This window comes from Lethenteron reissneri, chromosome 38, assembly GCF_015708825.2.
Source record: "Lethenteron reissneri isolate LAM-NWPU_2019-01 chromosome 38, ASM1570882v1, whole genome shotgun sequence".
Lineage (NCBI taxonomy): Eukaryota > Metazoa > Chordata > Hyperoartia > Petromyzontiformes > Petromyzontidae > Lethenteron > Lethenteron reissneri.
In genome coordinates, this window is record NC_083816.1 from 8479754 (window position 1) to 8507024 (window position 27271).

Consider the following 27271-nt stretch of genomic DNA (forward strand, 5'->3'; position numbering starts at 1 on the left):
AAATGCAGCTTCTATTGTTGCAACAAAAAAAGATCTGACTTTCAATATTTGACCAAGCCACAAAGTAAAGAGAGCGAGTGCAGGGGCAGGGTACACAGAGTGGCTCACTCAGCCGTGTGGTTGCTTTTGACCACTTTTGGGTTCAAGCTGAATTGAATCAACAGGCAAGACATTCAATGGCAATGATGTACAGACTGGCCTCTTTTATATATATATATATTTTACGCCCCATGATAGACTTTGGCCAATTTGTGGAGAAAGCCAGCATTCAATGTCTCCCCATGTATTTGAGGGTTGCACCGGATGTTGCCTCGGCATGATGTCCAACGTTTCGGATTGGAGCATCTTCTTCAGGTCCTCCAAAAAAAACGCCGGGGAGAGGGGGGGTACAGTACAACTCAAAACCACATTGCAGAAGGTCCACAGCACATCCGGCAGTATTTGCGCGTTTACTCTTTACACGCATTTCGCATTGTTGTTTTGGGGCAGTGGGTGGCAATTCATCATTCCTATGGGCAGGGGCGAGCCTGTCAGAGAACAACCACCTTGTTGACCTATCCACAAAGTTGGTAGCAACCTTGCAGCACGCTTTGCATGCGCCATGATGGCGTCGCCATTCTTGCGCACATTTCTTCACACAGCCTCGCCACGACCAACAAGTCGAGAGCCGAGACTCACGTTTCATAGCAATGTCCGCACGCCCTGCTGGTTTTTGTTACGATTAAGACTCATCAGTACACTTTAGCCGTCACCCGCGCTCTCCTGGCGCGCGTGAGTGCGTGTGAAGGACAAGGCCGTCGGCATGAATGTGTGAAAAAAGATGTCACGTGTAATTGGCCTACTCTTCCATGCTACACCTCTGAATTGATCATTGATCAGATTGATTTCAGGTTATGAATTGAGTTTCCATGTATTCGTGTCTAATGCGGCAGAGAAATCCTTTTGGCCACATACTTTTTATACCAGGTTTATCCCTCCTAAGAAAAAAACCGCACCCCATATTCTGCCCTCATGTCGTAATAAGGCACGTCTTCCTCTTGTACAGCACCTTCGAGTGTGGTCTCATTGCGACACGTTTACACATTTTATTGCACAAGGCAGCGCTGTATCTTCTTGGTTCTTTCGGTAAAGTCACGTAGAAGGGAAGTAATAAAATAATAAAAATAAAACAAATAAAATAATTCTCACGACGTTTCGGCCACAACACAAGCAGCCGTCGTGTGTTGTGGCCGAAACGTCGTGAGAATTATGTTTATTATGTTTTATTTTTATTATTTTATTACTTCCCTTCTAAGTGACTTTACCGAAAGAACCAAGAATATGAATCCCTGCAGTCACGAAAGCTTTAAATCGGAAGCAGCGCTGTACTTCAACACGACTGCCCACGCAGCCTTCGTATTTTCACACACAGCTGATAACGATGGCACAATTGTAGCTTTTCGTTGCGGTGTATTTTACTTTTCAATTCCACGTCACACTGTCGGCTCAAATGATTCGTTGTGGAAGAAGTTTGTGAACAACACACACGGTACGACTCTTGAGACACATTGGAGAGCTACGCATAAACATACTCCTCGCAACATTGGTGGGATTTTTCCCCAAGGTGGCTGTTGTTCATGATGTGACAATAACAAAGAGTAACCATTACCTAAACCTAATTTTAGAGTAACCATTATCTGAACCTAATTTTAGAATAACCATTATCTAAACCTAATTACAAACCCACACACCTTTTGACTTGAACAGGCCTGCAAAGGTCAACGTCATTTTAAAGGCCCCGTGAAGGTCTAAGTAGCAAATTTGAAGACCTTGCTAAGGTTGAAGCGTTGATTTTTTTTTTGCACTTTACAAAAAAAATGGAATATCGTGATGTGTGCGTTACCATTTGCCATTAAAGATTTGTCACGTGAACACGCTGCAGTGATGCACGCATGCACAATTTGCCATTCTCAAAAGACAGCTCGTGCCGCAGATGGCGAAGGCTTTGGGCCATCACGTAGATTTATCTTTTCTTTTAAAGGATTCACATTTGTAGGCCTATCCGATTCAAAAGGTGCACTTTCAAAAAGCTGGTTGTTGAAAGGTTGTTGTTTTTATGACACTTGCCATCTTTCATTTTTATTTTGGTGTTACTTATCCATGTGGAAAGCAGTGGTGAAAAAAAATCCACGTAGTTGCTAAGAATGACAGGTAAGATGGAAAAAAAAAGTACCAGATGATTGCATTACAACAAAAAAATAAACCACGCGTTTAATGGGTCAAAGAACCGTAAAATTGTAAAAAAACTAAAATTGAAAATTGTCTAACAAAATAAGCAGTTTCTAACTGCTTTTTCAAGGTAAAAAAACAAAGATATACGATGAAATGTATCATTTAAATAATAAAACATAGGTAAAAAACATTTTAAGTTAAAAAACAGCTCTTTCAGCTGCAGTTACAATCTATGTACAGTGTATTTTAACCAATCAGTTTTTGTTTAAATGACAGGGTAGGAAAAGTCACACGTGAAAAAATAGTGGAATGTGGTCCAATACTCTTAACTTAGCATCGTCATAAACGCAGCCGGCAATTTTGCCCCAAAAAGGTGACGAAGGAGGGAAAATACAGTTTGGGATTAGAATGTTGGTTCAGACTCATTTGCAAGGCATGAAGCCTCTTGGCACAAGTGCACCGTGTTTTCATTGGCCGGCCGTGCAATTCCTATCGCACAAACCACAACAAACATGCAAATTGATTGCCGCTCCTCACAGAACACGAGAGAAAACTGCCACCCACCAACAACAAAAATCCTCCCCCCCCCAGATTAAAACATTTTTCCAAAACTCTGGGCTCAACAGCCAGTGTTCTCTCTCTTAGTGATACGGATGAGTATTATTGTAAGTGGGGACCAGTGTAATTCCGCCCGTGTGAATAAAGCGGCGGGATGTTGTCTCTCTCGCCTGGTATACAAGAGGTCGAGGGTTCGATCCCGACCCTTGATGCCTGCTGCTGTATATTTGGAGTTTGCATGTTCTCCCCATGGTCACGTGGATTTTTCTCCGGGTCCTCCGCTTTTTCCCTCCACATTCAGAATCAACGTCACGCGTTTAAAACTATTTGGCTGCTGTAAATTTCACTTCGTTGAGCTATCATTTGTCACCAGGCCACTTATGAAAAAGAGCGATGTAGCCTCGGTGGGTCTTAACCTAGTAAAAATAAAAAAAGTTGTTTATTTCTAGTTTTCGTGTGTAAACCCCACACTCCCCCACTGCTTCTGCGCAATGTTTATGAGACTTCGGGCGGCGACGACGCCGTCACACGCTCGGCGGGCGCCGCGTGATTGGCCACTCGCGGGGCAACCGGCGTCCCCTCCTCGGCGTCACTGTCCGACTGCGAGCCGGACGCAGTCGCCGATCCCGAGGCGTCGGTCGAAGCTGGGGAGGGCGACGGTGCAGCAAGCGGCGGTCCCCCCGGTCCTGCCGCTTCCTTCGACACGGAAGCCGGCGTCGGTGCCACGCGTCTGCAGCCTGTCGCCGCCGCCGCTGCCGCCGCCGCTGCCGTCGTCGTCTTGAGCTGGAACCACGCGTCGCCGAGCGCCTTGGCGAAGTGGTCGTCCACAGAGCCGGTGATGGACACCGAGTCAGCCTCGCGGTAATCCTTGCCGAGGCTGCGGCGAAAGTGCTCCTCGATGACGGGATCCGACACCGCCGTCGCATCCGACGGCTCGGACGCTGCGCGGAATTGCCGGACGCGCAAGCACACACGCACGCACACACGCGCACACACGCACGCACACACGCATGCACACACACACGCACACGCATGCATACACGCACACACGCACGCGCACACGCACGCGCACACGCACGCGTAAAACATATCAGAATAAAAATAGTGCCCATGCATGCATTCTGTAATAAAATTCAGAATGCATCCGGTCATTCAGACATATTTAATTTGTGACAACACCATTACGTTTCAAGCCGCACAATGAGATGATGTCGTTACGTGGTGCATGACGTTCGCTTGATGACACCATACGTTGCGACGTCATTGAGAGGGGAGGCACACGTGTGACATACAGAGATAACGTCAAACGTAATGACATCGCCGCATTGGCCAGCAAGGAGAACCTTTGAAGAGCTGCTCTTTTATCGCCAAGGTCGGCTAACCCTTTGATTAATTTAGCTGGTTTTAAGTCGTCCGTAACAGCACCACAATTCTATGATAAAATTTTGTTCGCATCAAGTTATCGTTCAATCCCAGTCAGAAAGCGTTAAAGAGACAAAGATTTCCCATATTTCCATAGCACATTCTTTGGGCAAATAATGTTCGCGAGCACTTATGAAGGCCGGCAGATCAAATAAGGGGGTGGTGTGTCGAGCACCACACCTGGCAAATGTTTGTCTCCCAAGAACTGATATTTACAGACAAAACCAGGTATTAATTTAAGGCTGAGTCAACCTATGAAGGACCACGAAGGGTCAGGATAACACTTGCCACTGATGTTAGCCATGGCCTGGGATGGTACTCAGGTCAGCAGGTTCGTAGCAGTGCGCTAACTGCCATGCCAAAGACAAATACCCCCTGTATAGCCTTAACAGACTTTTGGAGCAAGTGCTGTTAGCAAGCACCTATGAAGGCCGGCATGGCACAAGAGGAGTTGAGTGGACAGCACTATGCCCGACTGCACCAGGTACTCATTAGAGGTTGACCGGTTCAGATAATCATCACGAGTGCTAATCGTCACGTGAGCGGAAATCGAACTCGAGTCGCGGGGTTCGTTCGCGCAGCGTGCCAACCGCTGCACCACCACTCCGCACAACCGCGAGTGCGTGCGCTTACGCCCGTGCCCGGTTTACGTATTCATGAAAGCGGCGGAGATTAAAAAGGCGCAGAATGTTTTGATCTTTGAGCGGCGAGCACATCCGCGCGTGAAATTACAAGTCACATTACCATTCACTTTATTTGCGTTGATATATTTCAGATTTCTGCGCGGCGAATAATGCCGAAACGCCGTCTAATGCGCCACAGATGCTGTGGCACATCAACGCGCGCGAGCGAGCGTGCGTGCGCGTGCGTGCGTGCGCGCGTGTACTTACGGACGTCTCCGCGCTTGTGTGATTTGTTGGGGCCCCTCAATGCGTGGCGGCTGCCGTGATGGTTTTTCTGATTGAGGGCCGGTGCGCACGTAATGACGGAGGGGCGCATCTTCACGACGCACACGTGACATGGGAACATAAAATTGCGACAGACGGTTGGTGAATTTTTTACCCACTCGTCATTTTGTTTTTTTCACGTGAAATACGTTATCCTGAAAAAAATTTAGCGAGTTGCCGCTTCGGTGAACTTTGTACATAAAATAATAATTAATAAAAAAAAAATATACGAGTTGTCGGCCAATACAATCAAGATCTTCATCTCCTCAAAGTGACAGTATAACTACCTATTATGATATATTTCTATTAACATTTTAACTTATAATATATCCACGCGCAAAAAACAAAGGATCCACATTTAGCTTTACAGTGTCGAGGGAAGCGCCTGTTGCAGCAACAGCGGAGTGATGTGAGCAGGAACACGCCTGGCCGCCTTTGTCTCCTCGGTGTTTTACACTTTTCGCACAAGGTACTCATTTAAGTCCAAGTCGACCTTTGCGAGGGCCAGGACACGTAGATGATACCGCTTGCCACCGATGCTGCCACCGATGCTAACTCAGTAGTCAAGTCAACACAGCCTGCTAACTTCTGTGCCACCTCTCCCCAAACACACACACAGGCAAATATTTGCACCCGTGCTCAGGTATACACATACGTATCAAGACGAGAACCACTCCTCAGAACTAGTTTATCCAGATCTGTCTCATGTGTAGTCAGCAGCAACTTGGTGTGACAGGTTTAGAGGGTTTCCCCAGCATCATCCCGATGGTCCGAGTAGCATCCGCTGAGTCAACATCCTAAAAACAATAATGTTTCCTGTCCAACAACAGATAATAAAAATGACTGACAATACAGTTTATGATGATTGTTACTGGTGTAAACATGCACCTAATCATTGATAACATAGATTCTTAAGCTCATAATGCACCAAATCGTATGTGTAAGAATCAACGTTTTCAGATTCGTATCTACTGTTTGTAAGGGGTTCACATATCCATCTCCAGCCACTAGAGCCCACTACAATAACCGCAAACAAAACAATAACGGATTCTTGAACCGAACTATGACCTTGCCTCATGAGCAGCACGACAGAATTCAAACCCATTCCATGCCGCGTAACTCAGGAGCAGTCGTTTGACCATACTTCACCAATGCTGGCAAAGCGTGATGGTAAAAGAGGGGGCTTGGACCGGTTAAGGTATCACTCGCCACCGATGTTAACCATGGCCAGGAATCAAACTGGGGTTGCTAGGCTTGAAGCACACTGTGCTAACTACTTCACCGCCACTCCCCCTATAAACATCGATGTACAAATATCTTCTACGGTGAACCAGAAACCTGACTGCAAAAGTGCAGTTGAGGTTGAGCACATTTTTTTTATAATGAACGCGAATGAAATAAGTAGCCACACTTCGACCAAATTATAGGCTTAATGTGAAGCCCTGCATTAATGTGTAAATTAATGGGCCTGCATAACCCAGGGTGCCCTCGAAGAATCTTGATAACCCATGAAATCCCATTGTCCAAAAAGCTGGCTTTTGTCGTGAGTAGGCGGATTAAGTGGCTGAAATGAATACGCATCAAGTGCATTGTGCTGCCATCTGTGGGGAGATAATACAAAACAAACTTATCAAAAGTGGATTATAAATTATTCCATGGATTACTGAAGGAGAAGAAGAAAATAATCCAGCCAACAGGAGGGATCGTGCCCGAGAGGACATCCACCACGAAGATGGAGCGATGAAATCCCAGCTCGGCTCGTGCGTTCAAAAGCTCCGGATGGATTGTTACACGGCAGAACTATGCGAGGGATGGCGTCAGCATGGGAGAGGACCTTCATCCAGCAGTGTATTGATTATGGCCGATGATGATGATGGTGATGGCAGGTTGCGTTCCCATGACTTGCAGCCGCGAGAAGCACTACAATGCACCACGGTGTAATGTTTTTCATCAGGACACCCTTCAACGTATCCAGCATTGAAGGGTGGCCGAGCTCATCAGCAGTCAGGCTTGCTACACTGGTTTTAAAGCCAATAAACCACTGTTCTGAGAATGTCAATTTGTAGGAGGTCACAGAGCTAGCAGATTTCCGGCACTAATATTTACAATGTTGCTTTTTGCGTTGAACAAGGCCCCATAGTTCATATGGAGCGCTCTTGACAATCTGGTAACCCAGCAGCATCGGTTTCACAAATCTGACCCATAAAGCTCCACAGCAACGCATGAGGAATTTCTGACCCCAGGACACTTTGCTGCCCTTCCACCTCCGCTACTGCACCTGCTGCTGTAGCACCGCCATCGCGCCGCGATGATGGAGGTGAACATCGTCTTCAGGGACGATCAGCCATGATGCGCCAGCTCCGTGGCAACACGGGGTCGCGCTCGGTCCATCGCCATGGCAACCGGGGGTCGCCGCCAGGTCGGCACCGCCGCCGCCTCCTCCTCCTCCTCCGCCACCGTGGCCGTCGCCGGGGCGACGGAGCGAGGTGGCTGGGGGGACGGACTGCCGCCCGTCCGGGGAGAGCAGCCCACCGTCGTTCCTGCCCTCGGGCCGCTCGTCCCTGCGGGGCGCCTTGCTCCTGTCATGCGCACGCGCCCACAGCAGGGGAGGGCGGGGGGATTAGGCACTGCCGAGATAATTAGGCGCAGGTTTCAGTTTTCGTTAGGCGTCAGCGAAGCTCTCCGTTGCCGCAGCGATCGCGATGTCATCCTCGTCGTCACAGTTGTCGTTATTTAAACAAACCCGCTTGTTTTATTGCAATTGGGCAAAACACCCCAGCACAGGATTCTGGGTAAATTATTATTATTTGGACTAATAAAACATACAATTCACAACACATCATTATATTGTAGTATATTGGTGTTATACTTATGATCATTAGTACATTGTATTCACGAATTCGTACCGTTCTTTTTACTTTCAATAAATTATATGTTGGAGTTTAGTTGAAGTGATGGAATGTGATGATTGATGTCTTAGCCCAAAGTGTACATGGTAAATACGACGATTATAATTTTCAGCCCTACTCAATCAACTGCTGGATGAAGACCTCCCCACACCGCGTTGTTTGGCTGAACTTCACCACGCCGATCAGTAAGGGTCGGTGAAGGGTGGCGGTTCAGGACCGCTTCAGATATCATTCGCCACTGATGCAAGGCCCGTTGCTGTGCAAGAAATTTAAGGTTGCCAGGTTCATAGCGCAGTGCAGAAACCAATGCGCCACCACTCCCCCCTGATGTAAATTCTATATGTGAATTGTAGATGCTGTTAGATTTTATTAAATAAATCAGGATTTTTTTGTTTGTTATCAATCATCATTGAGAAAAGAACAAGGCTTTGATTTGTTGACTGAATTGCATCTTAATTTCCATCCAATTGACAAAGAAAATAAATGTATTACAAACGTTTACTTACATTTTTCGAGGATGTATGATGCAGTGAGATTAATATTATAGAGTGTATTTGTGTTACCCCTTTTAGACTCGGGAAAGCTACAAAGGTAACATATTTCAAGAAATTCCATTGGAAGGCATGTAGGATTATGGTCAGCAGCTTATGAAAGCCCTTACGGTCTGGGGAATATTGAAAGCCACTGTGCACCTTTTTCCATGATGCCATGACTCTAAATTTAAAACCTCTCTTGTGTGTATTATTTAACAAACACACTTATTCCTGTGGAATTTCCAGGCATTTAATACTTTAGGTACCAAATACGGTCAAAGCTTTCAATTAGGCACCATTCTTTGCCAGGCAATATAAATGCTCAGGGGCCAGAGAGCTGATGATCTCAGTCTGGTGACCAATGATGGCACAAAATCATGTTCTTGCCAAATAAATTTTTTTTTATTCTTGGTTCTTTCGGTAAAGTCACGTAGAAGGGAAACAATAAAATAAAAAATACATAAAACAATACAATTCTCAAGACGTTTCGACTGCAACACAAGCGATCATCATCAGGTGTGAAAAACACCTTACTTTGGCAAAAAATCCAACTATCGTCAATGTGCGACGAACTTTTCTCTCGAGCAGTGTATGTCACCCGAATTGAGCTCAGAGAGAGTTCTGTGGTACCACTCCTCCGCTGTCCGTTTTCTAATGTGGTATGAAGCACCGCTCCGCGATTGTTCAGAATACGTTGTTTCGTCTCATGGCGTGACGGCGACAGCACAAATGGAATCGAATCGACAACGGTAAATAATATGTAAATAAACATATGACCTACCATTCCTTCCGTGGAATCCAGATAAATGTTTTTGTCATATGTATGCACATGCGTCAATCGTTTATTTGCAAGGCTAAAGGAAATCTGGACTAGATTTTCGTTTAAAATTAGAACACATACATCAATGATGAACGAGTGCATTAACACACACAGTTGTGTTTAAATGTTGTGTTGTGGAAGGAATTCTCCTTTGGCCCCTGGGCTCGGCAAGCCAACACTGCGACAGTCATTAGGTAAAGGCAGCTTCGTCGGAATGTTCATTGCTGCTAAATATGTTGGTCCAGAAAAACAACAAAACATTTAAGGCGTTTTACATACTTGTGATTTTTTTTTTTTAAGTGTGTTTTAGGATCATTATTTTGACCATTCTCCTGTTTCAAAAAGTTCCCTATGAAACGTTCCCTATGCAAAGTTAAATGGCTCATTGTATAGTAACATTGGAGGGACAGAACGGTGGCGCAGTGATTAGCGCACCCCAATTATGCACCCCAAAATGTAATTTTTTTCTTCTGAAAATATGGATTGGAGAACCAAAATGCATACATATAAACGGAAAAGACATTGACCGTCTCGAATTTGCTAATCATTCGGCCACTATAAAACCAACGGAAATTAACTGTAGGAAATGATTGAGGCGATGAGTACATAAAGTTCACGATATATGCGATCGAACCCAAAAAAGACACGTTATGGATAATATCGGTTGCGAAAGGCTACGTGTTAAAAATAAACCACGAAACAAACTGAAGATATTGGGTTAGAGGGAAGCAACTGGAAAATCCCACATAGCTGTGGCAGAGGTCGCAACCGGGTACCCGATATCCGTACCCTACCCGATACCCGGCTACCCGTACCCGGCCGGGTACGGGTAGCCGTTTGCGACCCTGGTGCGGCCAGGTACGGGTACGGGTAGGCCGTGAGTCACTGGTGAGTAACCGTTTGTCACTCATTTCGGGTAGGGTACGGGTACGGGTAGGGAACGGGTACCCGTACCCGGCCGGGTACGGGTACGGGTACCCATTTGCGACCCTGGTGCGGCCGGGTACGGGTACGGGTAAGGAATCATAACCCGTTTGTGACCTCTGAGCTGTGGCCCCTAACTGGCTTCATCAACCGCCACTTGCCACCGCTGTGAAGCAAGATGAAACAATCCCCAGAGATTGACACGGCACGGACAAGAAGCAATCCGTGCGGCAAGCGGACTTGGAACGAGCTGTAAAATTATCACTTGCAATATTTTTTTTAAAAGGCTAGTCAATTCATGTTAATTTTAGCTTAAAAAAACAGATGATGAATTAATCTCTCTCTCTCTCTCTACTATGTGCCATGTCCTTGCTCAAAGACGACCGTGGGCCTTCCATTCAGCTCAATCCATATTACTCAAGAACTTTGTACGAGATACTCAACGTTGATTAATACCCCAGCAAATTTATTTTTCAGACTGTTAGTGAAGTTGTTTTTCTTTCTATCTCGTGACTAGAAGTCCCTAATTTTTGTTTCCTATGTCCAGGCTTTGTGACCTTAGCAGGAAGCATAGTCACAAAGTATGCATCATTTGCTACAGCGATTACATTTTACGCGCAATTAGGTACCCTGCATAACATATCGTGAAATATAATGTTCATGAAATGTCATCATTTGCACTCGGTGAACTAAATTATCAAGTTATATAACATCCTTCAGTGACAAGGACGATGCTTGCCCAGTCTTGTAAATGCATCTAACTGCCACAATTAATTCATTAATTAATTTTATAAGGAAGACAGCCTAATGAATGAATCACAAGAATGTAGTTGTCCATGTGACGAGTCACCCCCGCCAGTAATTTCGATGAATTGTCACGAATCAGGGTTGCTATTCGATTGGAGAACCAATTTGGTTGAATTGTTAGTTCAGTATCTCATTTGTGTTGTTTCTCATTTATTTCCTGTCTCATCTGAGCAATTTGGTTCACTCCATTAGCTTAAATGTTACACTGACATATCAAGTGAATACAAGTACGGTCACGAAATCTTACACGTACAAATGAATGCGTGTATCAACAGCGTGAATCGGCCGTAATCTACTAATCGATGCATCGTCACATGGCAAAATGCAACCGCCAAGGCGGCCAAGTGGCACACACACGGCCTGCGAACTGCTAATTGCCTTCTTGCTCGATGGCGGTCAAAAACATCAAACTCTTCTCCACGCCGCTGTACGACAGTTATCGGCTGCCAGTGTACCATGCGGGGAGGAGGCAGCCATCTATACAAGGTCCTATTCTCTCCTGTTTTTCGCCCGTGCAGTGCCTACACGTGCTACTGGATTTTGCTGCCTGGCTCCTGTTTTTTTTATCCCTGGTTAGTTTCTTTTTCACTCTTCTCTCGTCAAAGACATGCCCTTAGTTAGGCCCATCCCTCCCCACTCCCGAGCCCGTGGAATTTTTGCACCAAGGTCTTCTAAGGCATGGGAGCAATTCAGTGCACAGGGGCATTCACCAAAGCTCATGCACCACGCTCAACACGCACACACACACTCACCACGCACACACACACTCACCACGCACACTCACCACGCACGCACACACACACTCACCACGCACGCACGCACACTCACCACGTACGCACGCCACGCACGCACACTCACCACGCACGCACACACGTCACGCACGCACACACGCCACGCACGCACGGAAAAATGCCAAGAATGTTGGGGTCCTTGAGTGGAATGCAAGCGACTAGCCCAGACCCAAGTCCGCTTCATGTACATTTTTTTCATTTTTTTTTACTTTTTTTTTTACAAGCAAACAACACACCCAACATTCAGACTTTTCTTTCTTTCTTTTAGACGCAGGAATTGTTGGAATTTTAGGTTGACCTTGCGCCTCGCCAGGTGCCAAGGCTTATTCCAGGGTTCCCCCAGGCACAGCATCGCAGAAAAATAAATGTTGTTCATTCTTCTTTGTTTAGCTCGCCGCTGTACTCCAATTAAAAAAAAACTATAATCAACGATGACTAAAAGAAGTTCATACAAGTGGCATGCGCACCATTCTCACGGCATAAAGTTATCACAAAAATGATATGTTTCAGGGACACATATTTTTGCCAGTAGGGGGGTGATGTTGCAATCTGGTTTTGCACAATCAAGTTGTCTGCTGGTGTTAATAAAAAAAAAGCAAACTTGGACGGTGATACCAGTGTGCATGGGCTACTCCTTTTCTTGACAAATATCACGAGAAATTTTAACGTCTGCCGTGAAACATATTTTATCGATGCAACTGCAGTATTCTCCAGGGAAGCTGCCTGGGTTCGAACCATGGACCTATGGCGAATGCGCTACTGCTCTGCAATGTCACCGTTTTGGACCGGCATGCAAACCTCTGAAAATGCTTTGCGAAGAAGTTTCATCTTTTTATTCCCATTATATACGGAAGAATCTGTCCTCCACTTAGACGCTGATATATTTCCTCTTCGGCTGAAGAAAACACTTGAAGGGTGCTAGGGGAAGACGGCGAAGACCGCTTTCTGACCGGACGTCAAACACCAAACACTGGACGGGATGGAAGCCATCTCAATTGAATGACCCCAGCGATGGACAGAGAGAAAAGTGGAGTGAGCACTGCAAGGAGATATGGGTAGAGAAAAACGGTCATTCTTCCACCGCCTAATTGACCAAGGGAATAGATGGAACTGGACAACCGACTCCTCAGAGCCTCTGCGAGTGACCAAAGTGCAATTTCTCCTGCTGTGAAATTACATCAGTGACAATGTGACATCATCGTTCACAATGAACGGCCACCGTGTATCAAGATGAAAGCTTACGTCTTATTGTTTTGTTAGTTTCTGAAATAAAAAAATAATGCGTCCAAGTAATTGGATACTGTTGGTGCTCAAGCTACATGGTAGAAATTTAGAGAAATTATAAAATGTATAGATTGTGACATTCCTACATTCAACATTAAAATGCTATGAAAGCATGTTACAAAAAAATTTAAAGTATGTTACCAATTGTATTGCGATTGTGCTATCGGCATCGTGTCCGGAGCTCACAAACCCGTTCGGAACACACGAAGATCCGTAAACAAAGAAAACTTTGATTTAATTTTAAGTAAACATAATATACCAAATCAACGTGAACTATTGGTGGTATTAATCTCAACTGATGGTAATTGGCCAGTTGTTGAATTCCACATGGCAGAGACCAGCCCTCTCCAGAAAACAACTGCAATAGGCGTCATGATAATGACAATTAGAATAATTCTCATTATCATAATGCTCATTATTATTAACATTGGAAAGCCTCCCTGGATTCATGTGGGATAAAACCAAAGAACCCGGAGAAAACTCAGCACACATATGAAAGGGGTGTCACTAAACAGTGCCATCTCATTCCAGCTCGCATCCCTATGCCTACAACACTTAGCCAGCCATGGCGGTCTCCCATCTAAGTACTTGAACAGGATCAAACCTGCTTAGCGTCTGAGATATGAATAGATTGGATGCATTTAGGGTGAGTTGGTGGTGATAGGCAATGATGAAGCCTCACCAGGTCATGCTCATTTTGACTGACTCAAAAGCCATGATGACGATGACAAAACTTTAAGTGAGATATAAATCCATGATCTTAGTAGCGAGTGCCCCCGATTATTCACCGAATGAGATAAGCCCTGCTTTGAATGCTAGATGTGGCTTTAACAATGACATCTTTGGTTCTCAGTCATGCGGTAAACAAGGTTCCACATTTCCCGGACCGCTTGGCAACGGAGATGCCTCGGTGTTCGAACTGGTCCAGTCCTCATGAGCCCAGTCCTCCCAGGTTGATCCTGTCACAAGTGAGAGCTCGGCAAACCTATAACCCCTGGCCTCCTTTCTCACAATTCTACAGTGCACTATCACCCCAGGCTGACCCCAGAAAGAGTTGCAGTGTCAAGGGGTCATTGGAGAAGACAGACAAGTTTCCTGCGAAGTCATTCACTTTAATTTTGATTTAAAGCTTTCGTGACTGCAGGGATTCATATTCTTGGTTCTTTCGGTAAAGTCACGTATAAGGGAAATAATAAAATAATAAAAATATTAAACAATACAATTCTCACGACGTTTCGACTGCAACACAAGCAATTTTAATGTTTAATATTTTTATTATTTTATTATTTCCCTTCTACGTGACTTTACCGAAAGAACCAAGAATATGTCATTTAGTTGGTTTAACTTCTGGGCCAAGTTGGTGTTAAGAATACACAGTGGATAATTACAGACAATATAGATTGTAGGTTGCAACTCATGCTTGCATGAAACATGAAATGCCTTTCAAACAAACTTACATAAAAAAAAAAACTATCATCCCAATAGTATTCCAATTCTGCTGTCGGCATCATGTCAGGAGATGAAGAAGGGTCCATACTGAACTCTCACCGAGCAGTGCATAACCCTGTGTTTAAAAGTAGTCCGAAGAAGGATAAATCATGAAACTACTTCTGGGATCTGACATCACATGACAGTCAAACGTATGTATTTAATTGTCAGAGCTAGAACTCTGCCAACTCAAGTGAAAACCTACATTTAATGACCTGGTGTAGTTGTTGGTAGCTGGGTTGAAATCATCAAATTTCTAGACGCATTCGTCAATAACACTGAGAAATATATATTAGGAGACATTTCGGGCAATAGCCCTTCTTCATTGCACATAAATAGAACCTGGTTCAATCACGGGTGGCTGAAACCTGGATTCGAACTCAGCCTATCGGCGGTGCTAGCTCAGTGCTCTGACCCGAGCCATTTGGTCTACCTCGGTTTTAAAGAACGCCTCCTGACCCTTACCCCATGAGGATACCGACAGTAGCAAGGGGCACTGGAAAACTTTAGGTGAGAAACCTAAACACCGATAGGGCTCACGAAGCATGGGGACACACAAATCCGGGCCTTTGCACTGAGCTTGGGCCGGTCATGGGCCGAGCGGGGAATCGGTTGCCATTAGGTCATGCCTACGAATCAGCGAGTGGCCCTTGGGATAGCAAACGAACAAACTGGCAGCTTACAAGTTGAGAGGGCCTGTCCGGCTCGACTGCAGCAGGAGCAGCAACTCCTGGGCCTCGGGGGTGGCGGCACGCTTCCGCTTAGGGCCCGAAGCACCAGGGGACGGCGGAGACCTTTCGTGAGTGGTGAGCGCGAGCGGAGCCGACTGACACCGCTGCTGCCCACCTCCTCCTCCTCCGTTGCCACTGCCTCCAGTGCTTGCATTGCCGAGTCTATCAGCCACACCTGCACAGCAAGAAAGGCAAGACGAGAGCAATGTGTGCGCACAATTAACAAAAGAAAAACGTACGCACAAATATCAACAACTGTTGCGTGGGTTTTCGCAGCTGTGCTCTACAACTCTTCGACGTGTTTGTTGGGTGGCACCACGTGTTGTTTGGTATGTCCGACGTTTCGCTCCACGAGCCGGGAGCTGTTGCAGCACGTGCAGCGAAACGTCGGTTTATCGTGCCGAACAACACGCAGTGGCATTTCGAAAACCACCTTGGAGAGCTACACGACTACCACAATTATTATCGTCACCATTTATAATTTTGCTTTTGATTATTAAGATTATCATTATCATTTGTACGCATTTTTATAAATCTTAGCATAAGAGATTATGAAGATAAATAGATCCACGTAAATGTATGTCCTTGAAGCCAAAACGTCGCGACAGAAGCAGGTTAAACTCATTGTATAGTGGTGGCCGTGGATTTATTTTGCTGCTTTGCGCTGAACAGATCCAATAGCTGGAGTGAATGGCTCTTGTGAACAACATCTGGCAACACAGCAGAATTTTCTCGAGAGGTCTGAAACCGCTGATGAGACCCCGATCGTCTAAACTAGTCCAGAGTTTGTCTGCTTAAACAAATACTTCTGTTGGTCTGGAAAACCCAAAGGCTGATGGACCAAAAATAACATTGTCCCGTCTACACACGAAAACTAAAAATAAACAACTTTTTATTTTTACTAGGTAAGGCCCACTGAGCTATATAGCTATTGTCAGAAATGATCTGGCTACAAATGATAGCCCAACGATGTGGCTAATCACGTGGAAATACATAGCAGCCAAATACTCTAAACGCATGTCGATTCTGAATATGGAGTGAAAACCTGGAGGAAAAGCCACCCATCCACAGGAGGAACATGCGAACTCCAAATATACAGGCGTCAGGTTCGGGATCGAACCCACGACCTCCTTTAGAGTTGACATCTCTTCACTTAGCAGAGTTTCTCAGACACCGGGATGGGGTGTGTGGGGAAAGGGGCTCATGGTAGGATATACAAATTCCTCATCATTAGAGAATAGACATAATAAGCGCCCACGCTTTAGTTTTCAACGTACTGTACCCACAAAAATGACAACAATCTCCCGGGGAAGTCAAAGTGAAAGCAAAAGTGAAGGAACGTTTCTCATTTGCATCCCGAGCCAACGTCTCACAATCTGAGAATGTAAACATTGTCCTTATTCTTTGTTTTTTTCCGGTAAAGTCACGTATAAAGATAAAATAATAAATTAAATAATAGCATACGACGTTTCGATTGCAACACAAGCAATCATCATCAGGTATAATGAAATAGCGATATAGAATCTAACCCGAAAACTATAGACAGACATATAAGCAGACAGATATCACCAAGATACATAGAGAGAGTAACACAGGCATAGAGAGGGTTACTCTCTCTCTATGTATCTTGGTGATATCTGTCTGCTTACATGTCTGTCTATAGTTTTCTGGTTAGATTCTATGTCGCTATTTCATTATACCTGATGATGATTGCTCGTGTTGCAATCGAAACGTCGTATGCTATTATTTTATTTATTATTTTATCTTTATACGTGACTTTACCGAAAAAAACAAAGAATAATTCCTGCAGTCACGAAAGCTCCAAAATTAAGATTGTAAACATTGTCATTGAACATTTATTTTGACATTGACGATGCTTGCCGTCCGAGTTCACGTTTGGCGCGTACCCAGTGTCCGATGCGATTGTGCAGTTGCACGATTTGTCTCTCAATCACCGGATAGGTGGGAGGCATGAAATGCAGACATCGCTCCTTGAGACGAACTGAGAAAATTAAAAGAAATATTGCTTCTCCCTTGTGCAGATATGCAGGTGTAGTATGTTTTTTTTGCAACATGACATTAATAATGCCCTTGTTTGTTTAACACATGGGCTTACGTGACCAATATTATCCATAATAAAGGTTTTTGTGTTAGATCGCGTAGAGAAAAACGTGTCGTTAGAAATATAAGTGTCGTTAATTGGCATGTTTTGTTTACGTGACAAACCTGACTAATTGTCTGTGTGGGGTGGTGGCGGGTTTAATGACACATTATAGTTACGAGATCTAACCCAAAAGTGTCTATTATGGATAATGCCTTTGTTTATCCAGGAAAGCCTCAATCAGTCATAAGACTATATATCTTTTTTTAACTCAAAGTTCTACGCAGAATATTGTATGGTTATTTCGGTAAAGTCACGTAGGTAGAAGAAAATGTAATGACAATAAAATAATAAAAATAAAGTAAAAAAAAATATCACGACATTTCGATCGCAACACAAAGCAATCGTCATCCCCCTCTTGTTTCTCCTGATGACGATTGCTTGTGTTGCGATCGAAACATCGTGATATTTTTATTGTTTTTTATTCACATTATTTACATTTTATTGTTATTTTTTTCTTCTATCTACGTGACTTTACCGAAAGAACCATAGCATCTGAATTCCTGCAGTCACGAAAGTTTTAAGTCTAAATTTCTACACAGAAATATTAAATCCACTTGCCGCACGCACTGCCATATCCTGGCCACCTCATGGCCCACCAATATTGTTGCTCTGGTGGGTATTAAAAAAATAATAGCGCAGAGTGATAAATCATTTCCAGGCCTTTGTCAATCTACTGCTAGATGACGCCTCTACCCATACTCTTGTCATAATGTTAATTTTTAAACCAAACTTCACATGCTGGCGAGTGCAGAGAGAGGGGGGGGGGGGCCCAGACTGAGCACTGGCTAAGATATCTCTTGCTGTCGCCGGGAACAAAACCTCGGTCGTTCGGTCGTTGGCACAGTGCCGCCACGATGTTTTCCTGTTGTGCGGTGCTTGAATTTTAACCATTGTTTGCATCAGCCCCTCAATTTGGCTCGATGGAAAAATGCACGAGTATTTTAACTCCAACGTAAGTAAGCTATGTACACATTGCCAAATGTATCCGTGCATCTATATGGCAACGTACAAACGTTACCCCGTGCCCTTAGAACACATTTCTGGCTCGTATCCTGGATTATATAACCCGAGTGGATTTGGGAGGAGCTCATCCTGGTGTGAACATTTCACCCGGCAGTGTGTATAGCGACAAGGGGGCTTTGTAAGACGATAATACGCGCACGGAAATACCCATGAATATAAACATGACACACGTTAGCCATCCAATGCCATACGCCACCGACAATAAAATGGACAATCGGTGTTCGCCGTCATGCGGCATTTCCCAAGGAATGTTCAGCGCTCTGATGGCAATGGCATATTTTCGTTGTGACAATTCCTGTATATTTTCGCCCACAGAGCAGACAGGAGTGACAATCGTTGGTCTATTTAAATGGGATCGAACCCTAGCTGAATGTGAGCTGCAGTTGCAATCGATTAACTGTGGCAGCTTCTGACAAGCTGGAATTGTGCTCGGATTTGTGGAATGAAATCGGTCTGGGAATTGTTCTTTATAGGATTGGGTGTTATGACAGGTTTGAAACCGTCTGTTGTAACACAAATGAATAGTGAGGTATTTACAACAGATTAGAGTCATGATAATTGGCTTGATTTTTTTTTCATTAGGGCTGAAAATAATCACAATAAATATATCGAGCAAGCTAATTGTGACATATGTACATTGTATATATATACACACACACACAGCATCTTAAAAAAATACTCAGATGCACTATTCATAATTTAATGTATAAAAAAAATCTGACCCAAAACACCGCACACAACTGCAGTGTATAATTTAGCTCAATTAAAATCAATCTTCAGCAGTAAGGCTGATCTCTTGAACTACATTTGTCCCCCACCAACCCTCCCCACCTTTATGCAGGAACAAAAAAAACCCAGCCATGTGTGCGTACACAAAGCAGTGTCTACAATTTACTCCGGAAGAGAGACAGACACTCAGTCAGACGTGTAAAATGTCAGACAGGTTTACGCACGCAGATGACTTAGATCGTACAACAGGAATCCAGGATAGCAGCAATTGTCGTGGGGGGGGGGGGGTGGTTTTGGAGGGGGCAAGCTCAAATAAACAGGAAGACGTCTAAACTAAGCACAATACCATCATCACATCTATTCAATGGTTAATTCCATTACAACTAGCAATATGGTACAGCCCCATCATCACAAGGTCACTGAGCGCTCTGTCTGAACACGACACTCTGTGGTACACTCTGTGCTAGTTTTCGGTGTTTATGAGCTCCTAAAAAAGAAAATAAGAAAGAATGCGATTTCTATTCTTGGTTCTTTCGGTAAAGTCACGTAGAAGGGAGATAATAAAAGAATAAAAATAAAACATAATAAAATAATACAATTCTCATGACGTTTCGGCCACAACGCAATATAGCCGTCCTCAGGTGAAGAACAGGTCTGTCGGAAAGACAGCGTCTGAATGAACACCACCAAGCTTGGCAGTGTATATTTAAGCTTAAATATTGTATTATTTTATTATGTTCTATTTTTATTATTTTATTATCTCCCTTCTACGTGACTTCACCGAAAGAACCAAGAAGATGAATCCCTGCAGTCACGAAAGCTTTAAATCGAAATGCGATTTCTACTTACAAAATATCGCTGCCCAAGTGTTTGCGTTCTGCGGCAATACAAAACACTCACAGTGCCCGGGGTAATTGTTTTGGCGGACGCAACTGACCCCGCTCGCGAGCAACTGCGACTTCTGCTTTGCGTGTTGAACCATCACGCAAGGACATAGGGGAGACACTGTGGTGACGCGACACAAAACTGATATCAGTAATCCGGCAGGGAACGGGATGGGTTCATCCTGAGAGCACGCAGCCACTCTCTGTCCAACCAGCGAATGGTCGTCGTCCCCCCCCGCCCGTTGGTCTGTGGCTTGATTACAAGATAGCACGAGGAGTTCTGCTGCACAAGAATAATATTAAAATCTACACAACCACACTGGCTACTAACTCAACACCAAGCTAACCATTCATGCGCTGTGGTGTGTTTAAATGTTTCGTCATTAGCATAATCCGCATTATGCATTTACGTCACCTTCTTACAGGGAGGAAAACAATAATCACGACGATTTTTTTGTCTAAGTTTGCGTGGGTGTTGCTTAGCCATATCTCGAAAAAAATCAAACAAATTACGCAGTGATACCGCATTGCCAGTGGCGCATGAGCACAAGACAAAATAACACTGCGCGTGTCAATAAACACTGTGTGGCCTTAAAAGGAAAAAGATGAATGTAGCATAGACGTTGTGTGCAATGGACCTTCTTTATAGCAAACATGTTGGAGATGTGCAGAGACGCACGGCATCCCCAGTTAGCTGCAGCACAGTCTGTGCTGAAAACTCTACGTCACCTTGCAAGTGCCGATTAAATCATGATTTTAAGACGAAGCCAAACCAAATGCAGGCTACTTATTACGAAACATAGTGATTGGGAATGACAAAACCGAAGAGCAGCATTGTTAGTTACATATCAGGCCATTATAATTTGGTTTTGTCAAGAAGGCATAGCAGTGGTGCAGTGGTTAGTTGCTCTGCTCTATGAACCCGGCGATCCCGAGTTAGATTCCCGGCCAAGGCTAACTAACATCATTGGCGAGTGATGTCAGAACCAGTCCTGGGCCTTCTCACTTCACCGACCTGTACCGAGGAGTGTGGGTTGGTGGGATATGGTCAAACAACAAAGATCCCCCGTATAGCCTTAACACACTGTAGGGGCAAGTGCTGTTAGCGAGCGCCTATGAAGGCCGGAACGGTACACGAGGGGGTGGGTGGCCAGGACCACGCCCGACCGCCTTTGTCCCACTAGTGGCAATGTTTACACACCGCACCAGGTACTCATTTGAGGCTAAGTCGACCTAGGGGAGGCCCGGGACTGGTTCAGATAATCGTCACTGGTGTTGGCCGTGAGCGGGAATCGAACTCGTGTCGCCGGGTTCATAGCGCAGCGCGCTAACCGCTACATCCCCCATAGGACAAACATGGCCTTTTATCCATAAGTGGATTGACAAAGGGCTGTACAGGACATTATTATTACGAGTGCATTGGGTTTCGCAATTGTGCTTTACAGCTCTCTGATGCGCTTTCAAGCTGCGTGTAACGCGTGCAGTGATATTATTGTTGTAATAATGAGTTTTCAGGGGGCAGAATGCCTTCAGCCAGCTCTTAAGTGTAAAAAAGCCATACCAAAAATGTATTATCAAGTAATGTATGCGCCCGTTTGGATATTTGGAATTCATTACGGTATATAAAAACTCTATTCTGTACGTTAATGAGTGTCTTTCATCGATGGCCTTTGTAACATGTCTGATTAAAGTAAGAGTACCATACATCAATGGTGCTGTTTAAAAAATATATAAATGTTGTGTCCTATACTTAGAGTGTAGATTATTCATAATATTTCACAACTTCAAGGGCACGCTATAGTTTAGCTTGTGCATGACATAACCGTTTAAAAAAAGATTTTAATGCCCAAAAGAAACCAGCCGTTTAAAAATAACGGCACTCCTGTTCTGTGAAATATGAGCAAATACAATTGTACATTAATTATTCAGGAAATTCAACAGCTTAATGATTGTGTAGAGTTTTTTTTTTCAAAGTGAAAAGAAGATTAGGTAAGACAGGGTTGGGCATTGTAGTTGGAGGCACAACCGCCTCTGCCCTGCCTCCCTGCTGTGAAGACAAGCAAGCCTTACTCCTAATCCTCCCCACGCCATCTGCTTGTTCAGATAATGAGGGGGGCCTGGGAGGGAGGGAGGGCAGGGAGGAGGTTCAGGGGATGGTAGGCTGTGGTTGTCAGTTCTTCTTACCTTAATCCGCTGGCCACCTGCCCCATAGGACCGCTGCCACATGTTTAACGACGCGGCCACTCTCGCATATCACAAGGCGGGCTCCCCCCTTTTTCCTTGAGGACGGACGCAGCGATCGACACACCGCTCGGCAAGTCTCAACACGACGCGAAAAGCCACAGAAGCGTTGTCGCCGGAGAGCCTTATCGGTCGGCCGGCGTACGCACGCAAAGCGAGCTCAGGTGCGCGCCGGCGCAATAATCGAATTGCGTCAAAGCTGCCCCGGTGAATTTCATATGAGCTGTGTTTTAAAGGCAACGTTTTGCTCTCTTGCATATATACGGACGCCTCTCTTGGTCTAACAGGATTTTATGGAAACCATCGAGCCAATTGTTCTCGCAGCCCCTTACGCCAATCCAAATCAAGGCCACCGGTATCTATGGCACAACCAAGATCACGATTCAGAGAGATCACATGTCCACACGTCGAGTCGACACGGTGTCAATAAGGCATTTGCTTCGCCGTGTGCAGGAGCGCGATTTGATTTGCTTGCCGAAACGTTGACGCCGATGTTCCCCGCGCGTGTTCGACATTTTATCCTGCACCGGTGTCCATGGCTGCTGCCTGTTGCCCCCCTTACCTTGAAATGCCTGCGTGGGAGGCAAAGACCCGCAATTTTTAGTTTTAAAGCCGCTACATTAACGCGGTCCACGGCAACAGGTGCAGTGGGATGAGGGCCTCCCCATGACCCCTACTTTATCGCGCTTGGTCAGTCGCCGAAGATGGTGAAAGGTGTCAAAGACTTGGAAGGAAGCCACAATGCAATGGCTTTTGTGGTGTTGTCTCTCTGTTGCCCCACGGCAGCCTAAAAACAACTTGTCATGCATGGTGGTCGCCCATCCAAGTGTTATCCAGGTTCAAAGCTGCTTAGCATCATAGGTGTACCGGCTAAATATTAGCACATTCAAAGTATTAGGGGCATCAGCGTGTTTTCCTTGTACGTCAATAAGCGGGATTCAATTTAACACGGTAAAATACGTAACAACTTTGGAGCCATTGCACGTTAAAGTAGAACGTGTGCTGCATTATGTAATCTATCTTATTGCGATCATGACACCATGGGATAATATCATATGTCCAGGTGGCACAGCAGTACAGTGTGAAGGTTACGAGTTCAAATTCTAGTCGGGGATCCACTCACAATTCTTCATCCCTCCGGGGCAGATAAAGCAAGGACCACGTAGTGGGGGGGCAGTCAAGAGTGATTTTACCCCACTCACTCCTGTCATAGGAATGTGACATTTCCAACTCTGGCTCGGTGCGTGCAAAACTGGATGAGCCCGACTCCGGCAATTGAGTGTGAAATAATTTTGCAGGTTTAAACGCAAATTCTTTCGTGGACAGAGGGAAACCCTTTGGCGAATTCACTGCTTCATGACGGCGCCTATGTGCCGTGTCATTCCTGGGAGGTTTTTTTTCCATGATAATATTGCACCAAGGACCGGTTCAGGTATCAGTCGCCGGTGTTAGCCACGGTCAGGAATTAAACTCACATCTCTGGGTTCATCGTGTAGTGTGCCAACCACTCTACATTTTTTAATCAAATTTTTTTATTTAAAAAAGTAAAATCACATCTACTACTGTAAGATAAAAAAAATATGGTTATTCTCAGTTAACAACCAAGCATAAATCCACATATCTCGATTACCATCTCTCTTTATCTGTGCAATGCCCATTCTCAAAGACGCCTGCAATCATGGTCTTGCTTCCACATTCATCTCTGTACCAAGACGTCTACTCAAGAACTTTGCACCAGATGCTCCCCCAGTTGCATCAAATCGTTCACATCGCTTACGTTAACCCAACTTGCTGCTCTGACTCCGGTCTCCTTGTACTACTTAGTCCACAGTACTGCACCAAACATGTATTTTTTACGTGTAAATTTTCCACTCGGGTGTTTACGACGATGCGACGTCTCGCGTCTTTGATCAGCGCGTCGCCCTCGGACGCTCAATGCATTTCTGCGCAAGACACAAGGCGAGAGGGCACGCGAAGCGAGGAACAATACACCGTGTGTGTGGTGTGTGTGCGTGCACGCATTCAAGGCTATAAACGCATGCAAGCAGCATCAGCAGCAGCAGCAGTGCCATCACGAAGTCCCAGCACCCACGAGCATGGATTTATTGAGGTCAGATGAAAACATTCCTGCACACACTGCCATTACCATAACGCCACATTGCAGTGCGGAAAGCTTATCTTCGTTTGGAGTTTTATTGCAGCCTACCTGTAATTCAGCAACCACGTTAATGGACAAGAACCCCCCCAACCCACCACCCTCGCAGCCATAAATAGTTGTGAAGTTCGGGGTTTTTCTGCCATTTACAACCGCGGGCAGTGACGAGCACTGCTCCTGTAAAGTAGGAAGACGTCGTAGAGATGATGATTTTCTTTGGTTCTTTCGGTTAAGTCACGTCTAAAGATAAAATAATAAATTAAATAACAGCATATTACAATATGCTATTATTTAATTTATTTACTTAACCGAAAGAACCAAAGAATAATTCCTGCAGTCACGAAAGCTCCAAAATTAAGAATGATGATTTTCCCTTGTGCGCACGCACACACAACAACAAATAGTTGGGGGTGAGGGATATTAGCGTGAATGCCCCCCCCCCCTTCTCGCATGCTATTGCGGAACGCTCGTACCCCCCCAACATCTACCCACCAGCAACCTGTCCCGTTTCACCGGCGGTGTCTTTGCTCTATAACCCCACCACCACCAACCACGGACTTCACCAGACACGCACGAGAGTGGCTTAACGGGACGGGCACATTCGCCGCTAGAGCAGCAGCAGCAGCATCATCAGCAGCCTGGCGCGTCGCGAACCGATCGCTGTTTGTCGATCAATAGCGTCAAGAAATCGACTCAGCTGCCATAGAAGCCGAGAAAGATAGCGGAGCAGTGTGATGGGGAAGGAGGGACAACAACCCAGACGACCGCCTCGCCACTACCACCATCATCATCATCATCTCCTCTCCATCCCCCCCGCCCAGCCCGCCGATGACAGCGCTTCCTCGGCTGTCCTTACCGTGAGGGTGGAGTGCCACGGTCTGGCTCGGGGCTTTGTGGGCACTTGAGAGCGCGTCTCCTTCTTCCTTGAGCGACGGCTGCACGCAGCTTGCCAGCTCCATGTCTTCTCTTTCCCCCAAAACACACCACCCCAAGCACACACACACACACACACCACTCGCTCTCGCTCTCTCCCGGGGTCCTCGTGGGAACGCCTGCCAAGGTCTCTCTCTTTCTCTCTCAAGGCGTTGCTGTTGTTGTTGTTGTCAGCTCACACGAAAATGAACTCGAAGGGAGTTGCACCGTTGTTTCTTAAATAAAAAAAGGCTTCGCAAACTTCAGGAAAGCGCCTCTCAACAAAAAACAATTTAAAACCGAAATCGAGATTCGCGTGTGCGCGGAGAACTTGTCAACTTAATTCTCTCTCGAAACTTGCCCGTTGCCAAAGTCACCGCCGATGATAAATCGGCGACATTCATTCGGTTGAAAGAAACATGTATATGTTGTTGTTGCTGTTGTCTTAACGCTAATAACGTGTGCCGTTTAACGCGTTACGTGCGCGACTATCCATCCCTCTGCGGTGGCTCTCAGCGGAGCTTCACGCTGCGTTTGCCGATTGCCCTCGCCGGAGCAGGAGGTTTGAGCCCGGCAGGAGAGAAGAGGGGTGGGGTGGGGGGTAGGGCAAGTTGGGAGGTGGCATTTGAAGTGGGGTTGGGTGGGTGAGCGCAGGCGATGGTGGTGGTGGTGTTTGGTGGCGGGAGGATGGAGGAGGAAGGAGGAGCGCATGCGGCTGATGTAAAGAATGGGAGGGTGGGTGGGTAGGCGTAGAGTCCACAGTGGGGGCTGATTTAGGTGCGAACTCAAAACATCTTCAGCCGATAAGCTCGAAAGCCGCAAGCGAATAATTCAAACGCAACAGAAAAAAAAATCTCGCAGCTGACCGCGCGCGCACACAACGACCCGCCGAGCGAACAAACCAAAATAAAATCCGCTATCTTGTCAAACCGAGCATGCCCGCCTTCCCAGCCAGACTCAGCAAGCCTCCCCGTTGATTAGCGAAATGGCTGGAAAAAAAACCGAAAGGCGAGAGACGGAGACAAGAGAGAGAGAGAGACCCGCTCCAGGTGAAAGATTCTTTTTCGACGCTACCATTGGCCCTCTTCCTTAGCGAGGCGTACCCCGCTCGGATGAGGAGGAGGCATTGGGCGTGTTGGGTGTGGGTGGCGGTGCAACGCGACCCGGTGTGGGGTAGGGTGGGAGTGGAGGTGGGGGGCCTTTCCATTTATTACATTTTTTTTAATCCTCTCCCCGTCTCAAAACCTCCTCCCCTGCTTTTACAATCCCTTCTCAGCCAGCTGCCTCAAAGTCACACACAGACTTCTTCCCATTCACCGCACCCCGCCTTTCTCTCTCCTATTCCCCCCCCCCTCCCAGCCAAGGCACTCCTCCCTATGTATTCAAAATATTTCAGCCGCTACGCACAAATGTGCCTGTCGCCCAGGAAAAGAAAAACTACAGGGGGCTTAAGACATCCTCGCTATGTTCGGTATGCGGCAATTTTTGTCGAAATAATATATTTTTTGGGGGTTCATCTACCACTCATGCCCCCGCCACCCCCATTATTTTCTTTTCTCCAATTTCTCTCCATGTTCAGCCCTGCCACTCCCTCAACTTTTGGGTGGCACCCCCTCCTTCCCTGCCATTTTTGGTTTTGCAGCTACCAAACCCACAACTCCACCCCCCACCACCCCGCAAACCATTGGTGGAGAGAGAACGTTCGAATCCAACGTGAATAGGACGTTGCAACTTGTGG

General features: G+C 45.7%; 1 protein-coding gene across 1 annotated transcript; it reads right to left on the reverse strand.

Annotated features, from left to right (window-relative positions):
- Positions 1–1290: 1290 nt before the first annotated feature.
- LOC133351696 (transcription cofactor vestigial-like protein 4) lies at positions 1291–26424 on the reverse strand. The gene is made up of 5 exons (XM_061567109.1): positions 25478–26424; positions 15378–15600; positions 7417–7717; positions 5082–5190; positions 1291–3710 (listed from the first exon to the last, which is right to left on the reverse strand). The coding sequence occupies exons 1-5, from the start codon at positions 25578–25580 to the stop codon at positions 3265–3267; spliced, it is 1182 nt and encodes a 393-aa protein (XP_061423093.1). The 5' UTR covers positions 25581–26424; the 3' UTR covers positions 1291–3264.
- Positions 26425–27271: the final 847 nt, after the last annotated feature.